General features: G+C 36.8%; 2 protein-coding genes across 2 annotated transcripts in view; one reads left to right on the top strand and one right to left on the bottom strand.

Moving 5' to 3' along the window:
- Positions 1 to 27,338, bottom strand: part of LOC145680770 (uncharacterized) — a 621,439-nt gene that overhangs the window by 417,742 nt on the left and 176,359 nt on the right. The window lies entirely within an intron of this gene.
- LOC145680768 (uncharacterized) lies at positions 15,556 to 21,434 on the top strand. The gene is made up of 3 exons (XM_081751752.1): positions 15,556 to 16,184; positions 17,054 to 21,116; positions 21,258 to 21,434. Exon 2 carries the CDS (start codon positions 17,116 to 17,118, stop codon positions 20,959 to 20,961), a length of 3,846 nt encoding a protein of 1,281 aa, XP_081607878.1. The 5' UTR covers positions 15,556 to 16,184; positions 17,054 to 17,115; the 3' UTR covers positions 20,962 to 21,116; positions 21,258 to 21,434.

The raw sequence follows: 27,338 nt of genomic DNA, 5'->3' as shown, positions 1-27,338 counted from the left end.
ATGGGTGTAACAACAGAACCGCTAATACTGACTCATATCACAGATGATAGATTGCGAGAAATCTGCTCTTGAGAAAGTACAAGTGTTGATATCCCTGAGTTTCCATGTTATACGCAAGCAGTGTAAAGATTACTGGAAATACTTAGTGAAGGTTCTTGGTCAGTATGTGGGCCACGAGAGATTTTTTTATTCGTTCCAAAATTGACTTGAGAAAAAACATGAGTGCTTTTCAGATAAAGTCGCAGTATTTTGCTTGAAGACGTGAATGAAATTTATGAAACATTCAATCTAATATTGGTGGGTGAGTGGGTGGGAATTCGATGGCAGCCACCTGGTGAGTTCTGGGTTGATATGGCCTGTAACATAGAATATGAACTTCGATAGCTTTAGAAATCCACCTGGACAGGACAACGAATCTTAACACCTTCAAATTACAGTCTCCTTCAAGCGAAGAGCTGCCTAATAATTATACAAATGAACAATAAATGTGTATTTATTTTTAAAATATCTATCAAACTTAAGACCCATTGCGCCCCTGCTAAAGAATATTTTAGAGAAGTTTCCGGTGGTAAAATACTGCAATATGATGCAACTTTTACCCCACATCCGAATTCGAATTTAAAAAAATTTTAAAAAATTGAGCTCTTTTCACTCATTTATAAAATTATCAAATTTAAGGCCCTTTGCGCCCCGGCTAAAAATCATTTTAGAAAATTGAAATTTTGTATGGTAAAGTACTTCGATATGATACAACTTTTGCCCCCTATCCAAAATCGAATTTCGAAAAAAAGAATTTTGGCCTCTTTTCACTCCACCCTAATATACAGTTTACGTATTAATTTACAGCTATAAGTTGATCATCATTTCATCATTTTAACTCTTTCAAAACTTATTACGTAATTCGATTAAACAAAAACCCACATTCGCATTTATATAATAGTTTTATACTGTATTTTACTAACAGCGAAAGATCGGTATGTTTGGATCATTTATTCTTGGTTCTAGGTCCGCCAGTCCTTTATCATGTGAGACATATTCATTGAAACGTTCACGCTTCTTCACGTTTCTTTGGTCCCAGAAATGAACTCATTCGTTTTTCCTTAGGTTTGTCTAGAGGCAAGTGTATTTTTACTCCATTTTATGACTGGCAATAATAATATGCACATTGCTTGCATCAAATATATAATTAGCATGTAGAGGACACACATAAGGAATTGTATAAAGAGAAGTTAAAAGTTTAGGTATTGTATGCAGATGGACAAAGCATTTAGGAGGTATATTATAATCAAGATTGAAACCAAGTAGCTACAACTGGTAATAGTAGAGAGCATGTCAGACATACACGTAAACGTTTCTCTTTTTTAACCATGGTTCAAGTCTCATCTACGAAAAGTTACTTTATGTAAAGATTCTGCATTTCCTTGTCAAATTCATCAATAAACAAGAAAATTATGATACCTGACGCATCGTTAGAAATAGTATATTATATGGTATACGTTATTTACGCACATATGTTCTTGTCTTAGGTGGTTGCAAAACTTGCGAACTTGCTTTCAAATAACTGACTGCGAAGTACGCGTAATCAAGATTTGTTTTTCCTTCTTTAATTGAAAATTACACTACCTTCACACGACGGCTCGCACGTATCTAAAATTCTTAACCGGATTATGTCCTTTTAAAAATTATTCTTAAAAAGAAAGACAATGAAAAACAAAACAACTAATATTTTTGATCGCACATATCAGTAATCCAGTAAAATTAAAAGTGAACATGGCGTCCGTCTCGTGGTGTAAATGGTTATTGCGATGGTCTACTAACTTGAAAGTTGTAGGTTTGATTCTGTTGTAAGAACGCTTTTTTTTTCTTATTTCTAGCTTAACAAAAGCTTGCTTCCATTTTCTACTTCATCCTACTAATACCCGTGGCGAAGAAGGTCTCCAAATAATCCTTTACAGTTGTTTGGGCAGTAATTGTCGGTCAGTTAGATTATGTTGTGTTCGTACATTCACGATGACAGATAAGAGAGTGCTGTAAAAAACTAGTTCATTTTTCGTTTTGGTAACTGGTAACGAAATTGTAACTGGTTTGTTTCACATTGTGATTCAAGAAAATTATCATAAGGAAAAGCGGTATGGGATTTTAGTTTAGAATGATTCGCCATGGGGAGATGGTATAACTACTTTAGTATTTAAATATATGACGCCTTATGCCTATCTATGTGCATTACTCAATCAGTTGTAACAGAACAAGTCCCGAAGCAAAAATACGAAAGACATCCCTTTGTGTCAACCAAGCTCATTACAGAGACGATAAAGTTTTATATGCTTAAGATTCTAACCCACAACATTTCTTATTTCAACTAGAATAGCCCTGAAATGGATTGCATTATGGATATTGGTTAAAAATATATGCTGAAAAGCTGGAAGTTTCTGTACGAGGGAAGTAGTGAGTAATAAATAATAATCTGCTGTATATTTGCCTCGTAATTTGAAATTCAGTTTCAACTAACTATATGTTACTGTGTGCAATACGATGTTTATCTGATGTTTATGAAAATTTTGAAATAAAATCGAGAGAGTTCGCAATTTCTTGTGAACTTTAAATTGCGTAAAGTAGGATGCTTTTCGATCTGCTAAGTGGTTTGTATAAATTGGAGACCTAATCCGATATTGTAACTCATTTCCATACCACAATTGGTATATCTTATCTTGAGTTCGATTTCAGTCAGAGCTGAGTGGTTCGGAACCCATATTATACTATAGTCCCTGCCGTTATATAGCCTGAGTGCGGAAAAAGGAGTTAGAAACAGAAAGAATCCAATTGCGTCAAAGGTTGGAGCAATCAATTCGAAATGTCCTAAGAATTCCAACGACAAGAGACTAAATTAAATAACGTGATCATACGAAGTTAATTTTCGTAATGACAATTCTATAAAATAATAAAATGTTTGACATGGCCAATCAAGCACTGCAAAATTTATTAACTTAAAAAATGTTTCTTTGAAGAGTCGAAGTGCTGCCTTTGGATTGATAGTTTATTGCCTTAATCATTAGACTATGACCACTTTATCTACAAGGCGTTGTCACTGACAACTTTACTGCCAATTCCAATCTGTGCCACTGCTTCTAATCTTTTAAGCTGTTTTTCTTTACTTTATAGATTGTTTGGTAACTTTTATGTTATTGTCACTTAACTCTAATATACATAATTTGTATTTACAACTTCTGTTCCTCTCAAGCGTGTGTTTCATACTTTCATTGTCTCCACCAAACTGCATATTTTGCTGATTTAATTCTTATGTTCTCCATACCAGTCGGTACAGGGATGTCAGACTTAAAAACATGTATATTTTCTTAACAGACAGTACTGTACGTACAATATTGTTTGTGAGTTTCGATTGCTAGCAGTAAAGAAGTATTTTGACAAAAAAAAAAAAAAAAAAAAAAAATCAGGATTTGTAGCGTACCTCCGATAACACTGGCCGCTTAAACACTTATTTATTTTGGAACCTCACAATCATACGGGGTTCGATTATACTTAAACATAATTTGAAAACGACCTAGCAGCAACTTAATAAAAGCTGATTTCGAATAAAGTAGTCCAATTTTTCATCCATTCTTAAACACTGGATACGTTTATCACTAAATACATCGATATTTCTCATCCCAAACAAACTGTCTATCTTCATAATAAATTCGAACTTGTCCGGTCACTCAACCTTAAGTTGCTCAATGCTCAAAACATAAAATAGGACTAGTGAAATGTGATGTATGTGGTTGGCCTCATAAAAGTGAGAATCACAAGACTATGGTGACCCAGAGAACAACTTACCAAAGGTTATCCATAACAACGATCCCTGTCAGGAACAGGAAAGTGTGCCCATCAAAAAGCCAAAAAGATGGAAAACCACGTTTACCTGACTTTTTCTTCTCTTGAAATCAGCTACAAATACATCATACTGGATTTCACTCAACTCCTAGCGAAGCATAGAGATGGGCGATACCACGCAGACTGAAACACTTCTAAATTAAAAGAGAAGTTGTATTTATATTTATGACTGCCCTCCTGTGAGATTTTACGAACTCTCTGGACTTATTATTAACCGGTATAAAGAAGTTCCAACTTTTCTCATTACAACATAATAGATCTATATATGAAAATAAAGTATAATCATCCTGAAGATTACTCCACGATTAAGGGTGTCTGTGATCAAAATTACCTCTAATACGCCACATATGTGGTGAAATCTCCTATTTACTTCAAGCTTTTCATCCGCAATCTTCAACTGATATAGCACAATAAAGTAATTCTAGTGAACAAAGGTTATTAAGTCAAGATTGTCCAGCAGCTCATTAGACTTAACCAATACAAAGGACCACAAGATACAAGAAAGATGATTCCGCTTCCGCCTCCGCTTTTCATTCTAACTTTTCCACGGTCACTAGAAGCAAAGAAGATATATAAAAAAGATTTATTATAAAACTTCAAAAATCTGCATTGAAGGTTATAAGAAACGAGTATATCCAATGCTACAAATACCAGAGGACAAGTCACACCCAGAACACTTCCCAGTCAAAACTTCACTGTATCAAATGAACAGAACACAGCGCATACACCTGTCAAAAAAAAAAAAAAAAAAAAGAAAGAAAAAAAAGGCAACCAAATGTGTCAACTGTCACCGTCTTACCCCATAAATTTCCCTTGATGTTCAGTAACCAAACGGAAACTGGCAACCAGAAAGCCAAAAGTCGAGGGAAAACTTCGATCTATAGCACAATTTCCCCTCCAAAAACACTAACACATGAAGCTGAGGAAAATACTCAAGACACAGAGGAAAAAATTCAATGTGCAACCTCCTCCAGTTTTTAAAAGACTGGAACTTGTTTTCCGTGTTGAATCAGCTTAGGTTCTATACAGCGCGCTTGAAACATGCTCCGAAAGATAATTTCAAGACTGAGGGTCATCCTGGAATTTCTTTTGAGATTTCTGAATACACACAGAGAAAAACAGATAAAATGTCAAACAGTGGAAAATGGGACCATTTGCAGATGGGTGACGACACTCGTCTCGACCATACCACACAGCAAGCACGAACTGGCAGATATCTTAAGCCAATCACGAACTAACACCATTATCTGTATAAGTTAGTATAATAGCACTAAAGGTCATTGAGTGCAAACTTCACTGCAGCACCACTTCATATTCAACGAGATTGCGACAGTTGGTTTCCTATAAATCATCTAAAGACGAAAAATGGCGTCATCTACACCGCATAGGTCTATAGGAGGCAAAAATTTAAATACCTGCAAATACAAGAAACACAGAACTATAACCGCTCAAAGCCGTTAAGTTAACCTTCGAATAGCGAACAGTGATGATTAATTGAAGTGCCCCGGGAGGAGAAATTCTTATTCGGAGCAACCGAGTTTTTGTTTGAGACGCGACCATATCTTCTGTCTTGCTCAATGCCGATTCCAAGTATTTTCCCAGTACTTCTTTTTATCCTCAGTATATTGAAATTGTCGAAGACCTTCTGAAACCATCATTGCAGTCGTGTCAAGCATAAAATGCTGTACCTAATACCTCTTGAGGAGAGGTATATATTTTAACCTCTTCTTGACAATGTATCCTTCGGGATACATAATGTTTTTGAATATTTTTGGTTACTTTGTGACTACCTATTCTTGGCAATGTATCCTATGAGATACATTACGTCACATCCTTGTCTAAATAAAACATGTAAGTAAAATGTGCAATTATGTCTTATTTTACAACTATTTGACACGGAAAATGCATGCAGTATTTTTCTGAGCAACGCAAGTTTTCTTGCCAAGAAAAGGGTTAAGTAAATGTATTGATAAAACAATGAAATACCACACAATTACATTTACATGTAGGACAAAGTAGTATATTTTGCTAGGAGTCCTATCATCTTTATTTAGGAGTGGTAAACATACACTTACATTCAGTCAGTCAGCCAATACTCGTTTAAACTTTCCGAATAACTGAAAGTAAAGATGTTATTTATCATATTCTTTTCGATAAATTACAATCCAACATAGAGAATCGAGGCAAGTCTAATGAAACATGCTATAGCATTTTAATGATAATTTTATTTAAAAATATATATTGAAACAAGGATTGAGTAACATATTAATTGAACAGATTAATTTCATATAATTCCACAATATTCCCTCATTGCTCTTTGAACATCTTCAGCTTTAGAAATATTTCAAGTATAAATTTATTCTTTTGTACTTTATTTGCTTTTTTTTTTAAATGAAAGATTCCTCACCATTCACTCGGCCTAAGTTTCTTTATTCATTTTTTTAGTTGTCAAAGTGATCTGCAGGCTTAAATAAATTAAAGATAATTTTCTTCATAATGTCTTCTACGTATGTTCTTAATTCTTTGTGAACATTGAATAATTACGGTGTTCACTTCTCATTGCATTCTTCATAATAGTTAATATCTTTTCTATTTTAAATATTTCAAGAAGAATTTAGTAGTTTGCGTATGTGCACCCAATATAGCAGCAAATTGCACACTATAATCTGAAAGAAGCATAACAGATGCCACTACGTACTTTTGCATTTGTTCTTATTAGCAATCGGTTAAAATAACTTCTTGTAGGACAGGACTTCAAGCGCAATGAAATGTTCTTGAAAGCATCATAAAATCAATTTTTGAGCTATTGTATAACTCCACTCTAGTCAGTGTCTAAAGTCTCATACTGAAGATGCAACAATTTTTTTGAAAGAAAAAAAATCCTTTCATATTTCTCTCAAATTAAGCAACATCGTTGTACAAGTTGCGTATAGATCAAGTTGTCAACATCCAATCTTTTAAACATGCTCCATACATCAAGGTAGCAATATAAATAACATTTTAAATATATTGCGTAAATCAAATTAGCAATGATCATAACCTTGTAATGAAGTTACGTAGGTGGGGTTAGCAAAGACGATAAACTTTTAAAAGAAGTGATGTAAATGACATTACCAATTACATAACATTTGTTCAGAAATACTTTTTGATTTTTGTAACTAAGCAAGGAAATATCAATTGTTACAATGATTTATGTCAATGAAGTATTCATATAGCTACCTAAACACTCAGGCAAGAGAAAGAATACTGATTGCCTAGTACAAAATAAGAGGAGGTCTCCATTGCATGAATTGAGTGTGTACATATTTTAAATTGTAGTTACCCTTAGTGACCTAACGTGGGTTCCTGTCACCACAGCATAGCGCCTCCTCAAATTAGGGACCGAGGAGAAGGCTTCTAGATATAGAGTTCAGCTACCAATATACAAAGTATTTGAATAAGCAATCATGGACGGACAAGGGGTGCTCCACCAGCTTGGGGGTTTGACGTGAGCCTAACAACCTCATTCTGTAAAAGAAAGGTACTTGTTCAGAAACATCCACAGGTGTCTCGGATCACGACTGATAACTTGGTACGACTTCAGCAGTTAAATGGAAATAAGATTTGAAATATAGAATATAAGAAATCTTTAAAGCGGAGACGCGTCAAAATACATAACAAATGAGTTACAGAAATATAAGACAGACTGGTAGGAGTTCTGAAAGTTAAATGGAAAGGAAAGGGAGCAGTGAAGTCCGGAAATTTTACCTTCATGTATAGGAAAAGAAATAAAAATCATCAAATAGGAACAGGGGTTTTCCTTTACAAACGATCGACAATTAAACGGGTTGAATTTGTTAATGATAGACTTTGTTTTATTACTCTTAAGAGTCGCAGGTGAAATATTATTGCTTTAAATGCACATTACCCAACAGAAAATAAGGGTATCGATATAACGGGTATTTGATCAATTCCTGCAATACCATATGCACATTTTATTAGAGGATTTCAATTCGAAGGTAGAACAAGAGGGTATTTTCAATCTAACTATAAGGAATGAACATTTTCATAAGGAAAGTAATGACCACAGCGTTAGGCTCTTGAACTTTGCAATATCCAAAATCCTTATCGCGAAGAATATAACATTTTCATATCGCAACGTTCATAAATACATTTGGGCTTCACCAGATGATAAAACACAATCACGTTGATCATGTTTGAGTAGACACAAGAAGATAATCTAGTATAACTGGTATTCTGTCGTTCAGAGGAGTTGACTGTGACACTGATCACTACCTGGTAGCAGCGTTGATAAGAGAGAGATTATCGTTGAATAAAGGAAATATTCAACATTTGAAAACGGAAAAAGTTTAATTTAGAATAATTTATCGTATATTAATTTAGAGTAAGTACCTTCGTTAATTTTGATTTAATTTGAGTTTAAAGTCGCATTCAGCAGTGAGGGTAAATAAAGTCGTGTAGGATCCGAATCACATGGCTCCCACCGGGAATTAAATCTGACCCCGAAGACACGCTCATATAGCAAAGAAGAAGCTTGGCATCTTGAGTTAAGAAATGTCATTCTTGGAATCATATGGTAGGTTTTTGTGGTACCCACATGACAAGAAGAGAAGAGAATTCTCTCATAACTTTTGTCAATTATCATCTTGTCTCAATTGTCGACGAATTCCTTGTCGTATTGTCTCGACTCTCGGAAAACTTTTCTCGTCTCGTCTCGACTCGTTTTCTAAAGATATGCACCAAATTTATGTAATCATTTTCTTCTTAATTTCGTCTTAAAGTTACCATAATCCTTCCGTGTTACAAGAGGTCTATGAGGGATGTCATATAATAACACATAAACCGTATTTATTACTGACGGATATTGTGTAGACTCCCTAATGACATACATATCTTTAAACGTTGAAAAATTCTCTTCACTGTGTTCGTACTATTACTTTATCAATTCATAGCTTTTATACTATGACTCATGCAACACTAAAACATAGTTACAGAAGACTGGAATTTGAAAATGTACTTCTTGTCTCGTCTTGACGAAAACCAAGAGGAGATGAGAAATTTATCGTTTCGTACGCAATATTGTATTAATATGAGTAGCGGACATCATTAAAGCACTATAAAATTTTTACAGTAATGCTGTAAAGCTAAGATTTCGGCTATTTCTGGACCATCGGGTCTCTATCCGGGTTACCAAGTGTGCTTGGGTCAACGATATCTGAGTATGACGTTGTTATGTGTAGATCGTGTTGAACGTTGGCCAGATTACGTTAGTAAATAACGAGGTGATCCAATAGTGGGTGGCAATGCAGTAACTAGCAGAAATTGTTTTCTTTTATTGTGGAATAGTCCGTTTCTGTTCATTATATTAAATAGCGGAGACGAATTTCTTGTATCTTATACGAAAAAAATAATGGAAATTAAAACTTATGACTTATATTTGATACTGAACGTGACTATAACATGTTGCATAGCTTTATATGTTCTACTTCTTTCAACTTTTTGAAGTTTATGTGCTGTATTAATTCATTCCGCAAATGCTACATAATTTTAGCATGCATTTTATTTTAATGTTTGCTTTTTAGGACATAGAGCAGTGGACGATCTTCTAAGTAAATACATTATTAAACAAATATCTACAGTAGTACTCTGTGTTGAGGAGAAATTGGTTGAACACAGGGTATATCTATCTGGAATTGTCATTTATTAAATTAGATACTTTGTCATGCCTAATAGAGATAAACAAACTGGTTCCAATTAAACAATAAAACCAAATATTCTTATAGGAGTAAAATATTAGATTGGTGCTAATGAAAGTTTTTACGAGTGACTTAGTTCTTCTATGTGCTGTATTGCTGACGCGAGTTTCCCATCAGTCATCATACGGACATTTAATCTACATCAATCTAATAATACATTGATAATACAAGTATATTGAGATTTTGCAAGAGCAAATATTTCTTAATTACTTCATTTTCGGCTATTTTCACGGGTAAACTTTAAGTACACTCATAAATGGCTCAAAGGTACACGTGAACTTTAAGCGTCTCACAATTTTACCAGAATATTATTTTGAACGGACAGTTACCAAATAGCAATTGATCCTTTAGAAAATACTTCATACACTAACAGAATCGCGGTTCATCTCCAACAACAGCGATTGACTATAAATTCAAACTACGATTTGTGACAATGTCAGTCTTGTTTTATTACAATTGTAAACACTTTAGTCAGTACAGAAGAGGCCGTGAATCGTGTTCAGAGTTGATGACGATGGATTTTGGTGAGTCAGAGTAGGTCACAGTGGATGAGAGTGGTTCATGGTGGGTGGTGGGTCAGAGTGGGTCATGGTGGGTCAGAGTGGGTCATGGTGGGTGGTGGGTCACAGTGGGTCGTGGGTCACGGTGGGTGGTGAGTCAGCGGGTCGTGGGTCAAGTTTTCATTGACCCACGCCAACTCTGCAAAAAAAAAAAAAAACACGACGGGCGAAACCCATACAACGACCTTAATTTGCAGTCCATCTCTGAAAGTTACAGCACAAACTCAAATCTACTTCCTTTCTTGTTCCTGGCAAATATGTAGATGACACGATCGTAACCAGACAATATCAGTTCTCCCTTCTGTCTTTCATATAGAATTGGATTCAGCTAAAACTGTCACGAAATTCAAACACCTCGTAAGGCATTTTAGTGTACCGCCCCCACCTCGTTTCCTGTCCTTCTACGTTAAGTGGCAAAAAAAAAAAAAAAAATTAAATACATGTTTCATTATATTAAATGAAAATCAAATTACCAACTTTCATGTCTCTAACCGTAAGGGATTCCTAGATATGGGCATCTTATAATAATAATTTCTATCCATTTTCTTCCCTTTTAGGCAAAATATCAAAAACGCTGAAATACGTATTGAATTATTTTAAGTGAGAAATTCATATACCAAATTCCATGATTCTAACCTTCAAATATTCTTAGATATTGATATCTTATTACAATAATTCTAATCCCCACCCTTTCTCATTCCACCTCTTTTCTCTTCATTTTACTAAAGTATCAGAAAGCGTTCAAATGTGTGTCAAATTATTTTAAATAAGAAATCCAAATGCTAAATTTCAAGTTTCTAACCTTAAGCGCTTTGACCTATGCGAAGATCAGTTATTAACTCAGGGCTTCGTCTTTTATATATGAATTATAATAACATCTTCTGTTATTTCCCAAGGAAAGATGAAATACCATTAAAAGTCATAATGAATCCCTGGCCCCTTCCTAATGTCTACATGTTAAACCCCAAACGCCACAGCTCTCTTTGTTAATCTATTAGCTAGCGAACGTACCTTTGATCTTTGATGCATGAGGTTCTGTGGTTTGATTCCCGGTGAGCAAGGGCGCCGATCCTGGGGGACCTGGGGGCCCGGCTCCCCCAAAGCTCATGTGGGTCCTCCTATTGTATTTATGAAATACAATATTTGCCATAATTTGAATGCAATTTGTTTTAAAATCCTCATATTTATATCTTACGCATTTGAATGGACTCCCCCAAATTTACAGAGAAATTGGCGCCCTTGCCGGTCAGTGAGCATTAAACGCACTAAAGTGGTTCAGATCCAAGTTTAAACTCTAGTTCGTGTTCTATAAAACATCGTTTTCGTCAAACGACGTAAATGGATACCAATCAATCAAGCAACCTAAAAGTCTCATCTCAGGTTCAGAGAACTTTTCGGTAAGGAGCGCTGAAGATTCTATATTTTCTTTATTCGAGGTAAAAGTAATTGAAGTTTCGACACCCAAATTCCATTTCCATATCCTTTTTCTAAGACACTATTTTAAAATATACATATTTAGTTCGCCGTCTTACCCTTCATCCTACAGCTGTGCGTGCAACGAATGAATCATATTCTCGCTCCTTTGGGGCTTACGCTGACCGGCTCAAGGAAATAGGGGCAGAAGTATTCACAATTCTGTATTAATACCAGTAAGTAATACGATAAAATCACTATTCTAGTTCTTTATGATTGTTATTGAGCCTTAAGAAAACGATAACTCCTATGCTGCAATTCATCCATTTATTTATATCTTGTTGTCTTAACAACCTTCTATTGACAATCATATTATTTAAAACATATACAAACATATAAACATCTTCCTTTTTTCTATCGATCTTATATAATTATATTTAACATATTTCTTTTTCTTCTTCGAATGGCATAATCAGTCTAGTACATATATAAAAATACTCTTCGCCCCAAAAATTTACAAGTAGTAAATATACAACGTATAAAACGTATCGTTGTATAAGTACTAGGGATGGACAAAACTGGTTTTTATAAAAATCGGAAACCGGTTTCTAGAAAAACCGAAACTCGAAAAACCGACATTCCGATTTTTTTCAAAAACCGAAACAGTTTCGGTTTTCTCTAAAACCGGTTCGGTTTTTGCCGAAACTGGTTTTGGTGAAAACTTTTGGAAAACAAAACTATTTCTGCGGAAACGGATTTGGTTTAAGAACAACAAAACACTATTCTTGTCAGGAATAGAACAAATTTGGGAAAACATGAAACGGTTTTGAAGAAAACCGAACCGGTTTTGGAGAAAATAGAAATCCCGTTTCGGTAAAAACCGAACCGGTTTTCCTAAAAAACCGAAAAACCGGTTTTTGTGCCCACCACGAGTAAGTACCATACATTTTGATTGGATTCTGCTAGTAGACCCTATTGTACACAGATTGGATCGGTCGGGAAAGACCATCAAACTTGTATTTCCCAACGATAAATGATGGAAGTAAAAAATAAAGGCATTTGGGGGGCGCTTGCCCCCTACGACCCCAAACCCATGGATCTGCTAATGTTGCTGTAACATCTGGTACAAAATTTTATCGGTGCTTTTCATTATAGACTGGAATATTCTCTTTCAAATTTCAAGAGGTGCCACTGTGCAGCGAGTAGGCAATATTCAATATGACATGTGCAAGCGATATTATTAAGTTTAAGAGACATGTTATTATTATTTCTTAATTTAACTAAACACAGATTTCAAACTAACTATTAGATTCGACTTCCATAGGAACAGTTTCAAGAGACATAAATAAATTTCGCCTTGTACGGATCTGTGACTGAGTCAAGAAAATTAAGGGCAAGGTTGAAAATCCGATGGATCAAGTTTTACTACGTCTGGCAAGATCGTAGCCCTCCGACTTTAAAAAAAAAAAATTAACAATAACTAGATCATTCGCTTGTACTACTTTTGTACCGAAAATATTTCCGTCTGTACCATTGTCCTTTTAGGGTTACTTGGGAGGTCAACTAGGGGGGCTATCTTGGCGTCAAGATAGGGTCCCCAATTATCAACTCCTCTTTTCGAAAACTATCAGGGTACAAGCGGTACAAACAATGTGCTTTCGAATGGTGAATTTCAATTTTTTGTGCTGTGATAGGGAGGGGGGCTATCTTCGCACCAAGATAGCCCCTCAGTTGACCTCTCAAGTAACCCTATAATGAAAATGGTGCAAACGAAAATATTTTCGGTACAAACAGTACAAACGTAGTACAAACGAATTACAGTAGTAATCGCATGACTTGGTCTCACTTTTTGGCCCCTGGGTCCCTGCCCCTGGGTCCCTGCCGGGGTCAATGACCTAGGGGTACCTAGGACCACCCCCTAAAATTTGGCAGGGGTACATAGGACCCCCCCCCCAGGACCCATGGTCCCTGGCCCGTGTCAATGACCTAGGGGTACTTAGGACCACCCCTCTAGATTTTGGCAGGGTACATAGGACCACCCCTTAAATTTTGGAAATAGCCAAATCTAAAAATTGGGTGTGGTAGCCTAGGACCACAGTATGTACCTCTATCAGTATTGGGTGTCTATGTCGTTCCCTTTTATGAGTAAAAAATTGCCAAAAATTCAAATTTCGGAGGTTTTTGACCTAATTTATCCCCTTGGATGAGGTATTATTACCCTATATGGTTATATGGGCGTATACAGGGATTCATTCCCTTTTATAAGACATGGGTATATTAATGCACCCCTTGAAATTTTTGGGAGGGGTACTTTGGCCCACCCCTTCAATTTTGGAAATTGCCCAATTTCAACATTGGGTATTATAGTACAGGACCCTAATATGTATTATGATAAATTTGGGTGGTCCACCTCGTTCCCTTCTAGGGGTACAAAATTGCCAAAATATAAACGTAAGCAATACGTAGTACCACGTGTTTGGTTTTTGGTCGATTTTATCCCCTTTGATGAGGTTATTATCCTATATAGTTATATGGTCATGTATAGGGGTCCATTACCTTTCATAAGATATGGGTATATTTGTGCACTCCTTTAAAAATTTGGGAGGGGTACTTTTGGCCCACCCCTTAAATTTTGGAAATTGCTCATTTTTATATATTTGGTATTATAGTACGGGACCCTAACATGTATTATAATAAATTTGGGTGGTCCACTTCGTTCCCTTTTAGGGGGTACAAAATTGCCAAATTTTAGTACAACCACGTGTTTGGTTTTTGGTTATTTTATTCCCTTGGATGAGGTCCTATTACCTTATATGGGTGTATACAGGTGTTTATTTCCTATTGTAAGACGTAGGTACATTTGTGCACCCCGGCAGGAGTGCCTTGGCCCACCCCTTAAATTTTTTTTGGAAATTGCCCAATTTAAACATTTGGTATAATAGTATAGAACCCTAATATAGATCACTATAAATTTTTCGGTGGTCTATCTCGTTTCCCTTTTAGGGGTATAAAACTGCCAAAATATAAACGTAAGCATTACGTTGTACCACGTGTTTCGTTTTTTTTTTTTGACCTAATTCATTTCCTTGGATGAGATCCTATTACCTTATATGGTTGGGGGGGGGGCGCGGTGGCTCAGTGGTAGAGCGTTCACCTCTGGTGCTTGGGGTCCCGGGTTTGATCCCAGCCCCCGCCAAGTGAACTTTGTGGTGGACAAACACCGTGCTCGTGGGTTTTCTCGGGGTTCTCCCGTTTCCTCCTACTTTCTTCATTTCACTCATTATCACCGTCTCCTTTAGCAAAACCGGCATAAACATGGGACGTAAAACTTAAAGATTTCATTTTTTTTACCTTATATGGTTATATGGCCATGTATAGGAGTCCATTCCCTATTATGAAACATAAGTACATATGTGAACCCCCGGGAATGGTACCTTGGCCCGCCCCCTTAAGTTTTTAGAAATTGCCAAATTTAAACATTTGGTATCATAGTACTGGACCCTAATATATATTACTACAAAATTTGGGTGGTCCACCTCGTTCCCTTTTAGGGTGCATTTTGTTCCGCTTTAGGAGTGAACCTTGCAATCGTCCCGAGTTTGATTCTTGGAAATGTTGAATTTAACGTCCCCGCGAAAACGGTGAGAGATGATAGGACGAAACATGAACTTACTTGACTGAGGATTGAAGCAGTGACCTCATACAGTAGAGAGACAAGCGCTGAGCCATCGTACACGTGTGTTGATTACTATGCAATAGTCCCGAGTTTGATTCTTGGTGCTAGTTTCAGGAAATGTTAACGTCCCACTTGAAACGATGATGAGAAATGAGAAAACATCATAAACTTACTTGCTTGCGGATCGAAGCAGAGAACTCACACATCAGAAAAAAAAAAAAAAAAAACGCTGAGCCACCGTACTCCATTCAGTGCGAGCAGTTTTGCGTATGAAAAGAACATGAACAGATTATGTTACATTACTACACATTTCTGCTTGTTGTTACGCATAGAAGCTTGTTATTGTGAAATTGCAGAATCTGCTTTTACTACATCAGCATTTTTTTTTCTCAGCTGACGGACTTTTAAAGCTCAACTTTACATTTTTGTAAAAGACAGTTTCGTAACATATCGATGAGTGTTACATTTTTTCAATCAAGTTTAAGGAAAATGAATCACATTTTAGATGTGTTAATTTGAATGTCGTAAGAAACTAACGAGTCAACGGTATGATGTCATGATCAAAAAATTGCGATACTAGATGTCGTAACGATTGATGTGTAAGGAGAAAAAACGTGAATAATGTCACAACCAATCAGATTGCTTCTTACATCACGTTTCGGCTCATGATACATGATGAAAGCTGTGTTTTCATTGGTTCTCCGTGATGTCATTGATTCATTTTCCTCGTTTCTGATTGGCTGATAGTGTTGTCACTTTATAGTTGAACACGTTTCAGACCTAAATAAAATTCTTAATTTCATTTTCAAATCCTACTTCCACGAAGTTCGTGAATGAACGTAGGTGTACCTCTAGTGACAGCGTGACTTTACTCCGTTCCTTGAATTTGAGGTAAGTATCGACTGCGTTTTCTTAACATCAATGGAGTGTTTTTTGCATGAGGATAACATTGTTATCATTGTTTTATTTTAGTATGAAATATTTAGCAAATGGAAGAATAACTTGACCGGGGATCGAATTAGGAATCCCACACATTAGAAGTAAGCACAAGAAATTTGTTGATTTTGGTTTAGCGTCCCTTCAGTAGTGGGGTGCTAGGAATACAGCTTAATGTTGAATCTGAGCGCATACTGGGTGTTGAACCCGGGCCACATCCCACACATTAGAAGTAGGCACGAGAAATTTGTTGATTTTTTGGTTTTAGCGTCCCTTCAGTAGTGGGGGGCTAGGAATACAGCTTAATGTTGAATCTGATCGCATACTGGGTGTTGAACCCGGGCCAGAGGTGCGTAACGCTAACCACTTAGCTCAGTTTCTGAAAGTAAACAAAGAAACTACGCACGAATTTGTTCCCTACAACGTGAGACGTGGACTTGCAGTTTAATGTGGGATCTGATCTCCCGCCGAGTCTTTCTTGCCTTAGCTCGAGAAAAGCAAGCGCATGAGATTTTGTTTTCGTTTCATGTTCGTCATATGTTTTAAAGTTCAGTGTCAGAGGAAAAAATGCTTACTACAATGATTCTTTCAGCACAGTTAGAAAAACAATTTCATTCATTCTTTTTATCACTACAGAAACTTAGGTCATTTACATGTTGATGTTGGTCCGGGTTTGATTTCCAGTATGACGACAATAAAAATTTTAACAGTAAAACTATTTGAGATATGATCATTCTTTTAGGATTGATCGTGTAGTCATTTTGATAATGTAGTGATCTCTGAATTCAATTTTAATTCGTGCTTTTTTTCTCTTTTCGTTTTAGATATTTGTTTTTCTTTGCCTATTCCTTTTTTTGCTTACCTTACCTTTTTTCCCTATTTGAATATGGCTACTTCTGGCTTTACTGTCTTGCGAGAAATCAATAGACATTATCGGCGTTTTAATCTTGAAGGACGAATGCTGGAAATTCAAATTAATGCTCCGACCAGTGGCACCGATATTGTGGAGTGGGTTCAGGCCTCCTTTCAACAGATGTTGGATTATTTATTGGAAAACGTCGACGAATCATCGATGGTTGGATTATCGATTTTATCCCACGATGAGAAGAACAAACCGTTTTATCTATCTTTCCGGCATGCAAGTAATTTGACACTGGAGACTTTATGGGCATCCTTTGATCGCATCCTTCAAAGTAACGATAGTTTTCTCATGAACGAACCGTTCATTGTCCATTTTCATCATGTGGATGTGCCCCGTGGATTTGGATTGGTGCGTCGAGGTCTTTTATCAAACGACGAATTATTAAAGTGCAAGAAAGGCATTCTACGAGTAAAAAACACCGACAAGAAATGTTTAGCGTATGCGATTGTGATTGCTATTGGCCTAAAGAAATATAAGGATACAAATAAAAAAGTTTACGATCAATATCACAACCAGAGAAAGTGTGTTGTTATTCCAGCCGTACATGAACTTTTGTCCAGATCATCAGTGAATTTAGAGCATGGGGGATCCGTGGAAGAATTACGACAATTGCAACGCTACTTGACAAATTATAAACTTACCGTGTACACCAGCTTTTCCGGAGAAGATATTCTGTATGAAGGGCCTGGTGGCGAAGACAAAATTCCAATCAATTTAATGTGCATCAATTCTCATTATGACATCATCACGTCATTAACGTCGGTTTTTTCTACCAACTACTATTGTGCTGCATGCCATAAAAAATATGATCATCGTAATGCACACGTCAAGAACTGTTCGGCCATGTGTGAAAAATGTTTGCAGAAACCGCCATGCAGTAAGACCAATACGGAGAAGCAGTGCCTAGAATGCAATCGTGAATTTTATGGTGAAACATGCTATACAAATCATCTGACTGTACCATACCATAAAGGCCAACCAATATGCAAGATGGTGAAACAGTGTTCCAAATGTCTACGCATTTATTCGTTTGTCCATACAGGGGAAAGAAAACATGATTGTACTGATTATTTTTGTAATGTGTGCCATAAACACGTTACGTCTACCCACCAATGCTACATGAAGCCTGATACGACTCAATTAAAGCCTGGAGTTCCATCAGTGTTACATGCCAAGAAAGCTATGATTGTCTTCTATGATATCGAAGCCACACAGGATACTTTCTTCGATGAAGACACGTTCATTCATAAGCCCAATTTACTGGTGGCCCAACAAGTATGTTACAACTGTGTTCAAGATGAGGATATACATCATCCGTGTGAAGTTTGTGGACAGCGAGAACATATTTTTCAAGATGATCCGATCAATGCCTTTCTTGCGTATTTACGTCAACCACGACCCAGCATCAAACTTATTGTATCTTTGGCACATAACTGTAAGGGATATGATGGTCATTTTATTCTTAAATCTTTAGTGGAAGAACATGAATTGAAACCTACTTTGATCTTGAACGGAGCAAAAATTTTAAGCATGAAAGTGAATCACTTATCGTTTATTGACTCCTTAAATTTCATGCCAATGGCTTTAAGTAAATTATCCAAGGCATTTCATTTACCCGCGACCAAAGGATATTTTCCACACTTTTTTAATACTGCTGCAAATCAAACGTATGTGGGAAAATTACCGGACATCCATTATTATGGTGCAGATGAAATGAAAGTGGATGAACGAGAAAAATTCATGACATGGTACAACGAACACCAGAACGATACGTTTATTTTCCAAAAAGAATTGGTAAACTATTGTATCCAGGACGTCAACGTACTTCGATTGGCTTGTATATCTTTCATGACCACTTTTGAACAAGAAACTCACGTCAATCCTTTCCTGGAGGCTATCACTTTGGCGAGTGCGTGCAATTTAGTATTTCGACGAAATTTCTTAAAACCTAATACTATTAGCATTCTTCCTGCACGAGGATACCGTCACAGAAACAATCAGTCACGGATTGCTTTGCAGTGGCTTGCCTACATGGAAGAAAAAGAGGGCCATTCAATTCAACATGCTGCGAGAGGAAAGGAAGTTTATGTTGCTGGTTTTCATCTGGACGGTTACTACAAAGATCCTGACACTAAAGAGGAACACGTGTATGAATTTGAAGGGTGCAAATTCCATGGCTGTCCTCTATGTGTCCCTACAGGCCGTGATCAACCCATTTATGAGAACTCCGAAGAAACAATGAACTATCGCTACGAGAGAACACAGCGTAAAATGAAGTTATTACGATCCATGGGATATAAAGTACATGAAATGTGGGAATGTGAATTTCGTCAAGTGTTAAAATCCAATCCAGCATTGGCCTCTTCTTTAAGCACACATCCTTATACTAATAAGACACCATTAAATCCAAGAGACAGCTTCTATGGTGGCCGTGTTAATGCCATTAAATTGTACCACGTCGCAAATGAAAATGAAGGCGAAGAAATAAAATTCTTGGATATCGTCTCCCTGTATCCTTATGTGAATAAATGTGGACGGTATCCAATAGGGCATCCACGAATATATCTACAGGGAGATCCAGAAATGCCCGACATTCAATATGTCAACGGATTGGTCAAGTTGAAGATCTTGCCTAGCAGAAATGTGTTTCATCCAGTGCTGCCATTTCGTTCAAATAAGAAGTTGTTGTTTCCACTTTGTGCTGCCTGTGCCACAGCATTAAATCAAGATTCTGAATGTACACATTCGGACAGTGAACGAAGTCTAACAGGAACATGGGTGTCCTATGAAATTCAAAAAGCCATTGAACTTGGGTATCAAGTCATTGAAATTTACGAAATTTGGGATTACGACATCACCGTATATGATCCAGAAACCAAGACTGGCGGATTATTCAGCGAATACATTAATACATTTTTGAAATCTAAGCTGGAAGCTTCTGGTTGGCCTGCCAATTGCGTCACCGAAGAAGAAAAGCAGCAGTATATCCAAGTGGTACAACAACGGGAAGGCATAACTTTAGATGCAGCAAATATAATGACAAATTCAGCACGTCGTAGTCTTGCAAAGCTCTGTTTGAATGCCTTCTGGGGACGACTCGCTATAAGAGACAATTTCAGCCAAACGACCATCATTAACGACCCCAAAGAACTGTATCAAAAATTAACTGCTCCAGACATAAAAGTCAACCAAATTTTACCTGTTAACGATTCGATGTTATACCTTTATTGGCAGTATGAAGATGATGTTCCAGTACAAAATCACAATGCTAATGTTGTCCTTGGAGCATTTACAACGTGTCAAGCTCGTCTGGAACTCTACAAATATTTAGAACTTCTGCAAGAAAGAGTATTATATTTCGATACAGATTCCGTAATATTCACGCAGCGACCATCACAGCCCACAATAGAACCAGAAGTATTTCTTGGTTCAATGTCAAATGAACTTGAATCAATTGGACCAAAAGCATACATTAAAAAATTCGTGTCTGGTGGCCCAAAACAGTACGCCTTGGAAATCTACAACCCCGACACGAAATCAACCAGTTATGTATGCAAAATTCGTGGATTCACACTCAATTATACTGCAAGTCAAAAGTTAAATTTCAATAGTCTGGAGCAAATGATCATAAATCAATCGAGTGAAAAAATCTCCATTAGCACGCCGCACAAAATTTACAGAACCCACGATCATCATCTTGTCACAAAACCTGAAGAAAAGAAGTACAGTTTCAACTATAAAAAACGCCGATTAATACCAGACACATACGAGACATTGCCCTATGGGTATAAAAAAGCCAGAACAGAATAACAGCCATATTTTCCCCTAATCCCACCAACATCACCTCCCAAAGACGGGGCAAAGAATCAACGCAACACGGGACATGCTTCAACGAGGCCACAGCGGAAACAAACCTCAGATGACATCACCTTGCAGAAACCCGTGGAGAAAAAAAAGGAATTCAGGTACGTCACATTTGCTTTTCTTTTCTCACCTCACTCTCTCTTGATCAGTTAGTTCGATGTTAATAATCTGTTTTTCTTCTTTCACAGGAAACAAAATAAATATTACCATGTATATTCATATGTTTTATTTTCTCTTTACAGAATTTGTACCCGTCACGGACACGTCTTCCTTTGAAGAAAAAAGAAATTCTGTATTCTATTTCACATGCTAAAAATAAATGTACAAAAACATGATTCTGTGTTTTTATTTCACATCCTAAAATCAAATTCTTTTTCCTGTACTGCGATTTCAATTTCTTTTTTCTGAATCAGTTTACCGATAAAATAAATCAATGTTTTGCGAAAAAAAAAAATCAAACTAAATTTTTGTTTCAGAAAATTTTTTGTGTACGAAAAAAAAAAACTGATTCAGAAAATTTTTGTGTACGAAAAAAAAAAAATGTTTTCAGAAAAAATTTTTGTGTACGAAAACAAAATTCTGTTTCAGAAAATTTTTTTGTGTGTACAAAACAAAAACTGTTTCAGAAAATTTTTATGTACAAACAAAATTCTGTTTCAGAAAAAAATTTTTATGTACAAACAAAATTCTGTTTCAGAAAAAATTTTTGTGTGCAAAACAAAATTCTGTTTTCGTCACGAAACTGCTCCGACTAAATGAATCGATTCATTCTGATAGTGTTGGCAACACTGGAAAAATTTCGGTAAGTATCGCTCAGACCCTGAGTTACAGCGAACACAACTAGATTCGAACCAACAACCTTACATGTCTGATTCATCTCTAAATACAGCCAACTAAACAATAAGATTGTGTGTATACGTCAATGCTAGCACTGAGTCAACAAGGTTTTCTTCAAGGTCAAAGTTGCACACGAAGTAAAAAGATGACAACGCAGATCTTCTATCTTTCTATATGAAACATAAACCTAGTGTAAACTGCTCGCACTGAAATGTGTAATGTAACATAATCTGCTCGTCTTCTTTTCATACGCGAAACTGTTCGCACTGAATGGAGTACGACGGCTCAGCGCTTCAATCCACAACGAAGTAAGTTCATGTTTCCTCCTATCATTTTTCATCATCGTTTCAAGGGGACGTTAAACTCAATATTTCTTAAACTAACACAAAAATCGAACTCGGGACCATGACATAGTAATCAAAAAACTGAACTTCTCAATGGGCCATAGTGGCTCAAATATGTGAGATCTCTGCTTCAATCCGCAAGCAAGTAAGTTTATGATGTTTTCTCATTTCTCATCATCGTTTCAAGTGGGACGTTAACATTTCCTGAAACTAGCACCAAGAATCAAACTCGGGACTATTGCATAGTAATCAACACACGTGTACGATGGCTCAGCGCTTGTCTCTCTACTGTATGAGGTCACTGCTTCAATCCTCAGTCAAGTAAGTTCATGTTTCGTCCTATCATCTCTCACCGTTTTCGCGGGGACGTTAAATTCAACATTTCCAAGAATCAAACTCGGGACGATTGCAAGGTTCACTCCTAAAGCGGAACAAAATGCACCCTAAAAGGGAACGAGGTGGACCACCCAAATTTTGTAGTAATATATATTAGGGTCCAGTACTATGATACCAAATGTTTAAATTTGGCAATTTCTAAAAACTTAAGGGGGCGGGCCAAGGTACCATTCCCGGGGGTTCACATATGTACTTATGTTTCATAATAGGGAATTGACTCCTATACATGGCCATATAACCATATAAGGTAAAAAAAATGAAATCTTTAAGTTTTACGTCCCATGTTTATGCCGGTTTTGCTAAAGGAGACGGTGATAATGAGTGAAATGAAGAAAGTAGGAGGAAACGGGAGAACCCCGAGAAAACCCACGAGCACGGTGTTTGTCCACCACAAAGTTCACTTGGCGGGGGCTGGGATCAAACCCGGGACCCCAAGCACCAGAGGTGAACGCTCTACCACTGAGCCACCGCGCCCCCCCCCCCAACCATATAAGGTAATAGGATCTCATCCAAGGAAATGAATTAGGTCAAAAAAAAAAAAAACGAAACACGTGGTACAACGTAATGCTTACGTTTATATTTTGGCAGTTTTATACCCCTAAAAGGGAAACGAGATAGACCACCGAAAAAATTTATAGTGATCTATATTAGGGTTCTATACTATTATACCAAATGTTTAAATTGGGCAATTTCCAAAAAAAATTTAAGGGGTGGGCCAAGGCACTCCTGCCGGGGTGCACAAATGTACCTACGTCTTACAATAGGAAATAAACACCTGTATACACCCATATAAGGTAATAGGACCTCATCCAAGGGAATAAAATAACCAAAAACCAAACACGTGGTTGTACTAAAATTTGGCAATTTTGTACCCCCTAAAAGGGAACGAAGTGGACCACCCAAATTTATTATAATACATGTTAGGGTCCCGTACTATAATACCAAATATATAAAAATGAGCAATTTCCAAAATTTAAGGGGTGGGCCAAAAGTACCCCTCCCAAATTTTTAAAGGAGTGCACAAATATACCCATATCTTATGAAAGGTAATGGACCCCTATACATGACCATATAACTATATAGGATAATAACCTCATCAAAGGGGATAAAATCGACCAAAAACCAAACACGTGGTACTACGTATTGCTTACGTTTATATTTTGGCAATTTTGTACCCCTAGAAGGGAACGAGGTGGACCACCCAAATTTATCATAATACATATTAGGGTCCTGTACTATAATACCCAATGTTGAAATTGGGCAATTTCCAAAATTGAAGGGGTGGGCCAAAGTACCCCTCCCAAAAATTTCAAGGGGTGCATTAATATACCCATGTCTTATAAAAGGGAATGAATCCCTGTATACGCCCATATAACCATATAGGGTAATAATACCTCATCCAAGGGGATAAATTAGGTCAAAAACCTCCGAAATTTGAATTTTTGGCAATTTTTTACTCATAAAAGGGAACGACATAGACACCCAATACTGATAGAGGTACATACTGTGGTCCTAGGCTACCACACCCAATTTTTAGATTTGGCTATTTCCAAAATTTAAGGGGTGGTCCTATGTACCCTGCCAAAATCTAGAGGGGTGGTCCTAAGTACCCCTAGGTCATTGACACGGGCCAGGGACCATGGGTCCTGGGGGGGGGGTCCTATGTACCCCTGCCAAATTTTAGGGGGTGGTCCTAGGTACCCCTAGGTCATTGACCCCGGCAGGGACCCAGGGGCAGGGACCCAGGGGCCAAAAAGTGAGACCAAGTCATGCGATTACTACTATTACCTAGTCGTTGTTTCAATTTTCTAAAGTCGGGGGGCTATCTTGCCAGACGAGTTTTATTAGTAGTTTTAGATAATGAAAGTTCTCTGTCGAGCCGCGCAATCATGTCCGGCACTAATTTTAAAATATATGCCAAAAATTGGTGCCCAATTAGTGCTGACGACCTGGAACGTTAAAAAATATGCCATTAAACAGACGCCAAAAAACAAAAAAAGAGAAAAAATCTCGATGGGGCTAGGTTCACGCGTTTTGTCCAAGCAAGAAACGTTTTGTACCATTCAAATTAACGAAGGAAGGACATTTCAAAATTTGGGCCAATTCGATCACCTGTAGTGTCACATCTTCAGATTCGAATTTTAACTAGCTTGGTGGTACAAAATTCTAGAAAAATGGGGAAAATTCTAAGCTTGTAAGAACTCGAATTTAAAGGAGTTTCACTACTGGTGATAAAAGTGTCCAAAATTTTGAAATAGTCGTCCTTTGTTAATTTGAGTGGTATAAGTTTTTTTCTTGGTTGGACAAAAGTGTACAAAAGTTGGATTGAATTCTAAGCTTGTTAAAACTGTAATTTAAAGATGTAGCACCACATATGCTCGATGTGGCAAGAATTTCAAATAGTCCTCCTTTGTTAATTTGAGTGGTACAAAATTGTTCTTGGTGCTACAAATATGTACAAAAATCGGAAAAAATTATGAGCTAATAAAATTTTAATTTGAAGATATCGCACTATAAGTGATCAAAGTGGCTAATTTTGAAATGGTTCTCCTTTGTTAATTTGAGTGGTACAAAATGTTTCTTTTTTGGACAAAAATTGACAAAAAGTGGACAAAATTCTGAGCTAGGTAAATTGAAATTTGAAGATATCGCACTACAAGAAAATGGACCCGAAATTGACGCCAAAATTTAAAAGGCTGGGGCTAGAAGGAGCGTGTACTTAGTTCTACCTAGACCAGCACTAATTTTAAAACATATACCAAAAATTAGTGTTGAAATGATGATGATGAATAAGCGTACAAATATAATTTGTGCAGTTCTTACAACGTAGAAATTTGACCAAAATTTATAAGAAGAGATGGTGCTTCAAGATAGCAATACCTAGTTATAATGCAAGTCATGTAAGAAAAAAATGTGTTACAATTATGTTAATCAACGAGTAAAAATATAAAACGTGTGGCGTAATTATAACGGAGAAAATGATGCCAAAATTTAAAAAGAACGGATAGTGAGCGTCAAGCTCTCTACACAATTACCCGATCAGAATGGAAGGAAGTTGATTAATAAGGATAGAAGCAATAATTGGCTGTTACTACAACGAAAAAAAAAATGACAAGAATTTGGTAGGAGGGTAGGGCGAAGCGTGATCCTACGCCAAATATTTAAGCGGTCAGAATGGAAATAAGGGCAAATCTTAGTGCTGAAAGTGTGCTGATAAATTAGCATGAAAATAAATTTTGTTCCGTTATTACAACAGATTACATGGACATCACGTAAAAATGATGAAAAACGACTGGAAGCCTTCGAAATGTGGGTGTGGAAAAGAACGGAAAGAATTAGGGCTAGTTGGGTCGAGCGGAAAACGAATGAGAGGGTGTTAGAAATGTTGCGGAGAATAGAACACTTTTAGATATTGTTAAGAAGAGGAAGACAAACTGGTTGGGATATTGCCTAAGAAGAAATTGTATCATGAGGAACGTCCTAGAAGGTATAGTGTCGGGAAAGAGAGGAAGGAGGCGAAGGAGACTACAATTAATGGATGATGTAAAAACAGAATGATCATACGTGAAGACGAAGAGGTTAGCTGAGGATCGTGGAGCATGGATGCTTCTCAGCTGCTGTACGTGACCTGCCAATAAGGGCAAAATACCTATGATGATGATGGTGATGATGATGATTACAACAGAGGAACGTGCTTCAAAATTGGAAAGGAAAATTTGGTATTGTGAACCTAGACCTTCCCAGTTAAATAGCTTAGACGATTACAATAGAAACAATGTCAAGAATCAGTGCTGAAATTGTGTTAATCTATAAACATAAAAAGAAGATTTGTATACCTTACTTATACTTCAACGGAGAAATTGGCTCCAAAATTTGGAACGACGGAGGAGGAGCGCGAACCTGACCTCATTCAGTTAACCAATCGGAAAGGATTTGGTCTGATTTCAGTTAAGCGTCCCTTTCAGCAATGAGACTATATGAAAAGTGGATCTACAATTAAACGTAGAATTTGAATTCGGGTTTCCTGCGTCTTTGAGATATGCTGTCCATACAGCCAAAAGGGAACTCCTGGAGGGATAAGAATGCAAACAAAGAAATCAGAATAGAAACGAAATCGAAAATAAATCTTGAAGACTTTTAAAAATCATGATTAATGATAACTTACCAGAAATGGCGTGGGTCAATGAAAACTTGACCCACGACCCACTGACCGACCACCAATCGTGATCCACAACGACCCACTGTGACCAATAACCCACCATGATCCACTCTCAACCACCAACTACTATGACCTACTCCGACCCACTACCCATCATGAACCATTCTAACCCACTGTGACCCACTGTGATCTACCAAAACCCACTGTCATCAACTCTGACACATGATCTACGGCCTCATCTCTACTGACTAAAGAGTTTACACTTGTAATAAAACCAGGCTGTGAAATTCTTACTAATCGGAGTTTGAATTTCTACGGTTAATGGCTGATGCACTGCTCTGTTACAATAACAGCATATCTGACTTTTATGATATAAAATGGTAAAGTGTTTGTCATGGTCCAAATTACGATGAATTTCAATTGAATTATTATCATGCTCTAATTATTTTCTTGTTGAATTATCAATACTTCTCAGTGGAAAAAAGGAGTAAAATTTGAAATTTCTAAATCAAGGTAAGTAGACCAGCGTAAAAGGAAAAAAAGTATAAAATTTTCTAATTTTCCGTACAGTCCAAACTTAAAATTTC

Source organism: Thermobia domestica, chromosome 3 (assembly GCF_964235325.1).
Source record: "Thermobia domestica chromosome 3, izTheDome1.hap1.1, whole genome shotgun sequence".
In the NCBI taxonomy this organism is placed as follows: domain Eukaryota; kingdom Metazoa; phylum Arthropoda; class Insecta; order Zygentoma; family Lepismatidae; genus Thermobia; species Thermobia domestica.
This window is presented reverse-complemented; position numbering and strand designations above follow the sequence as displayed.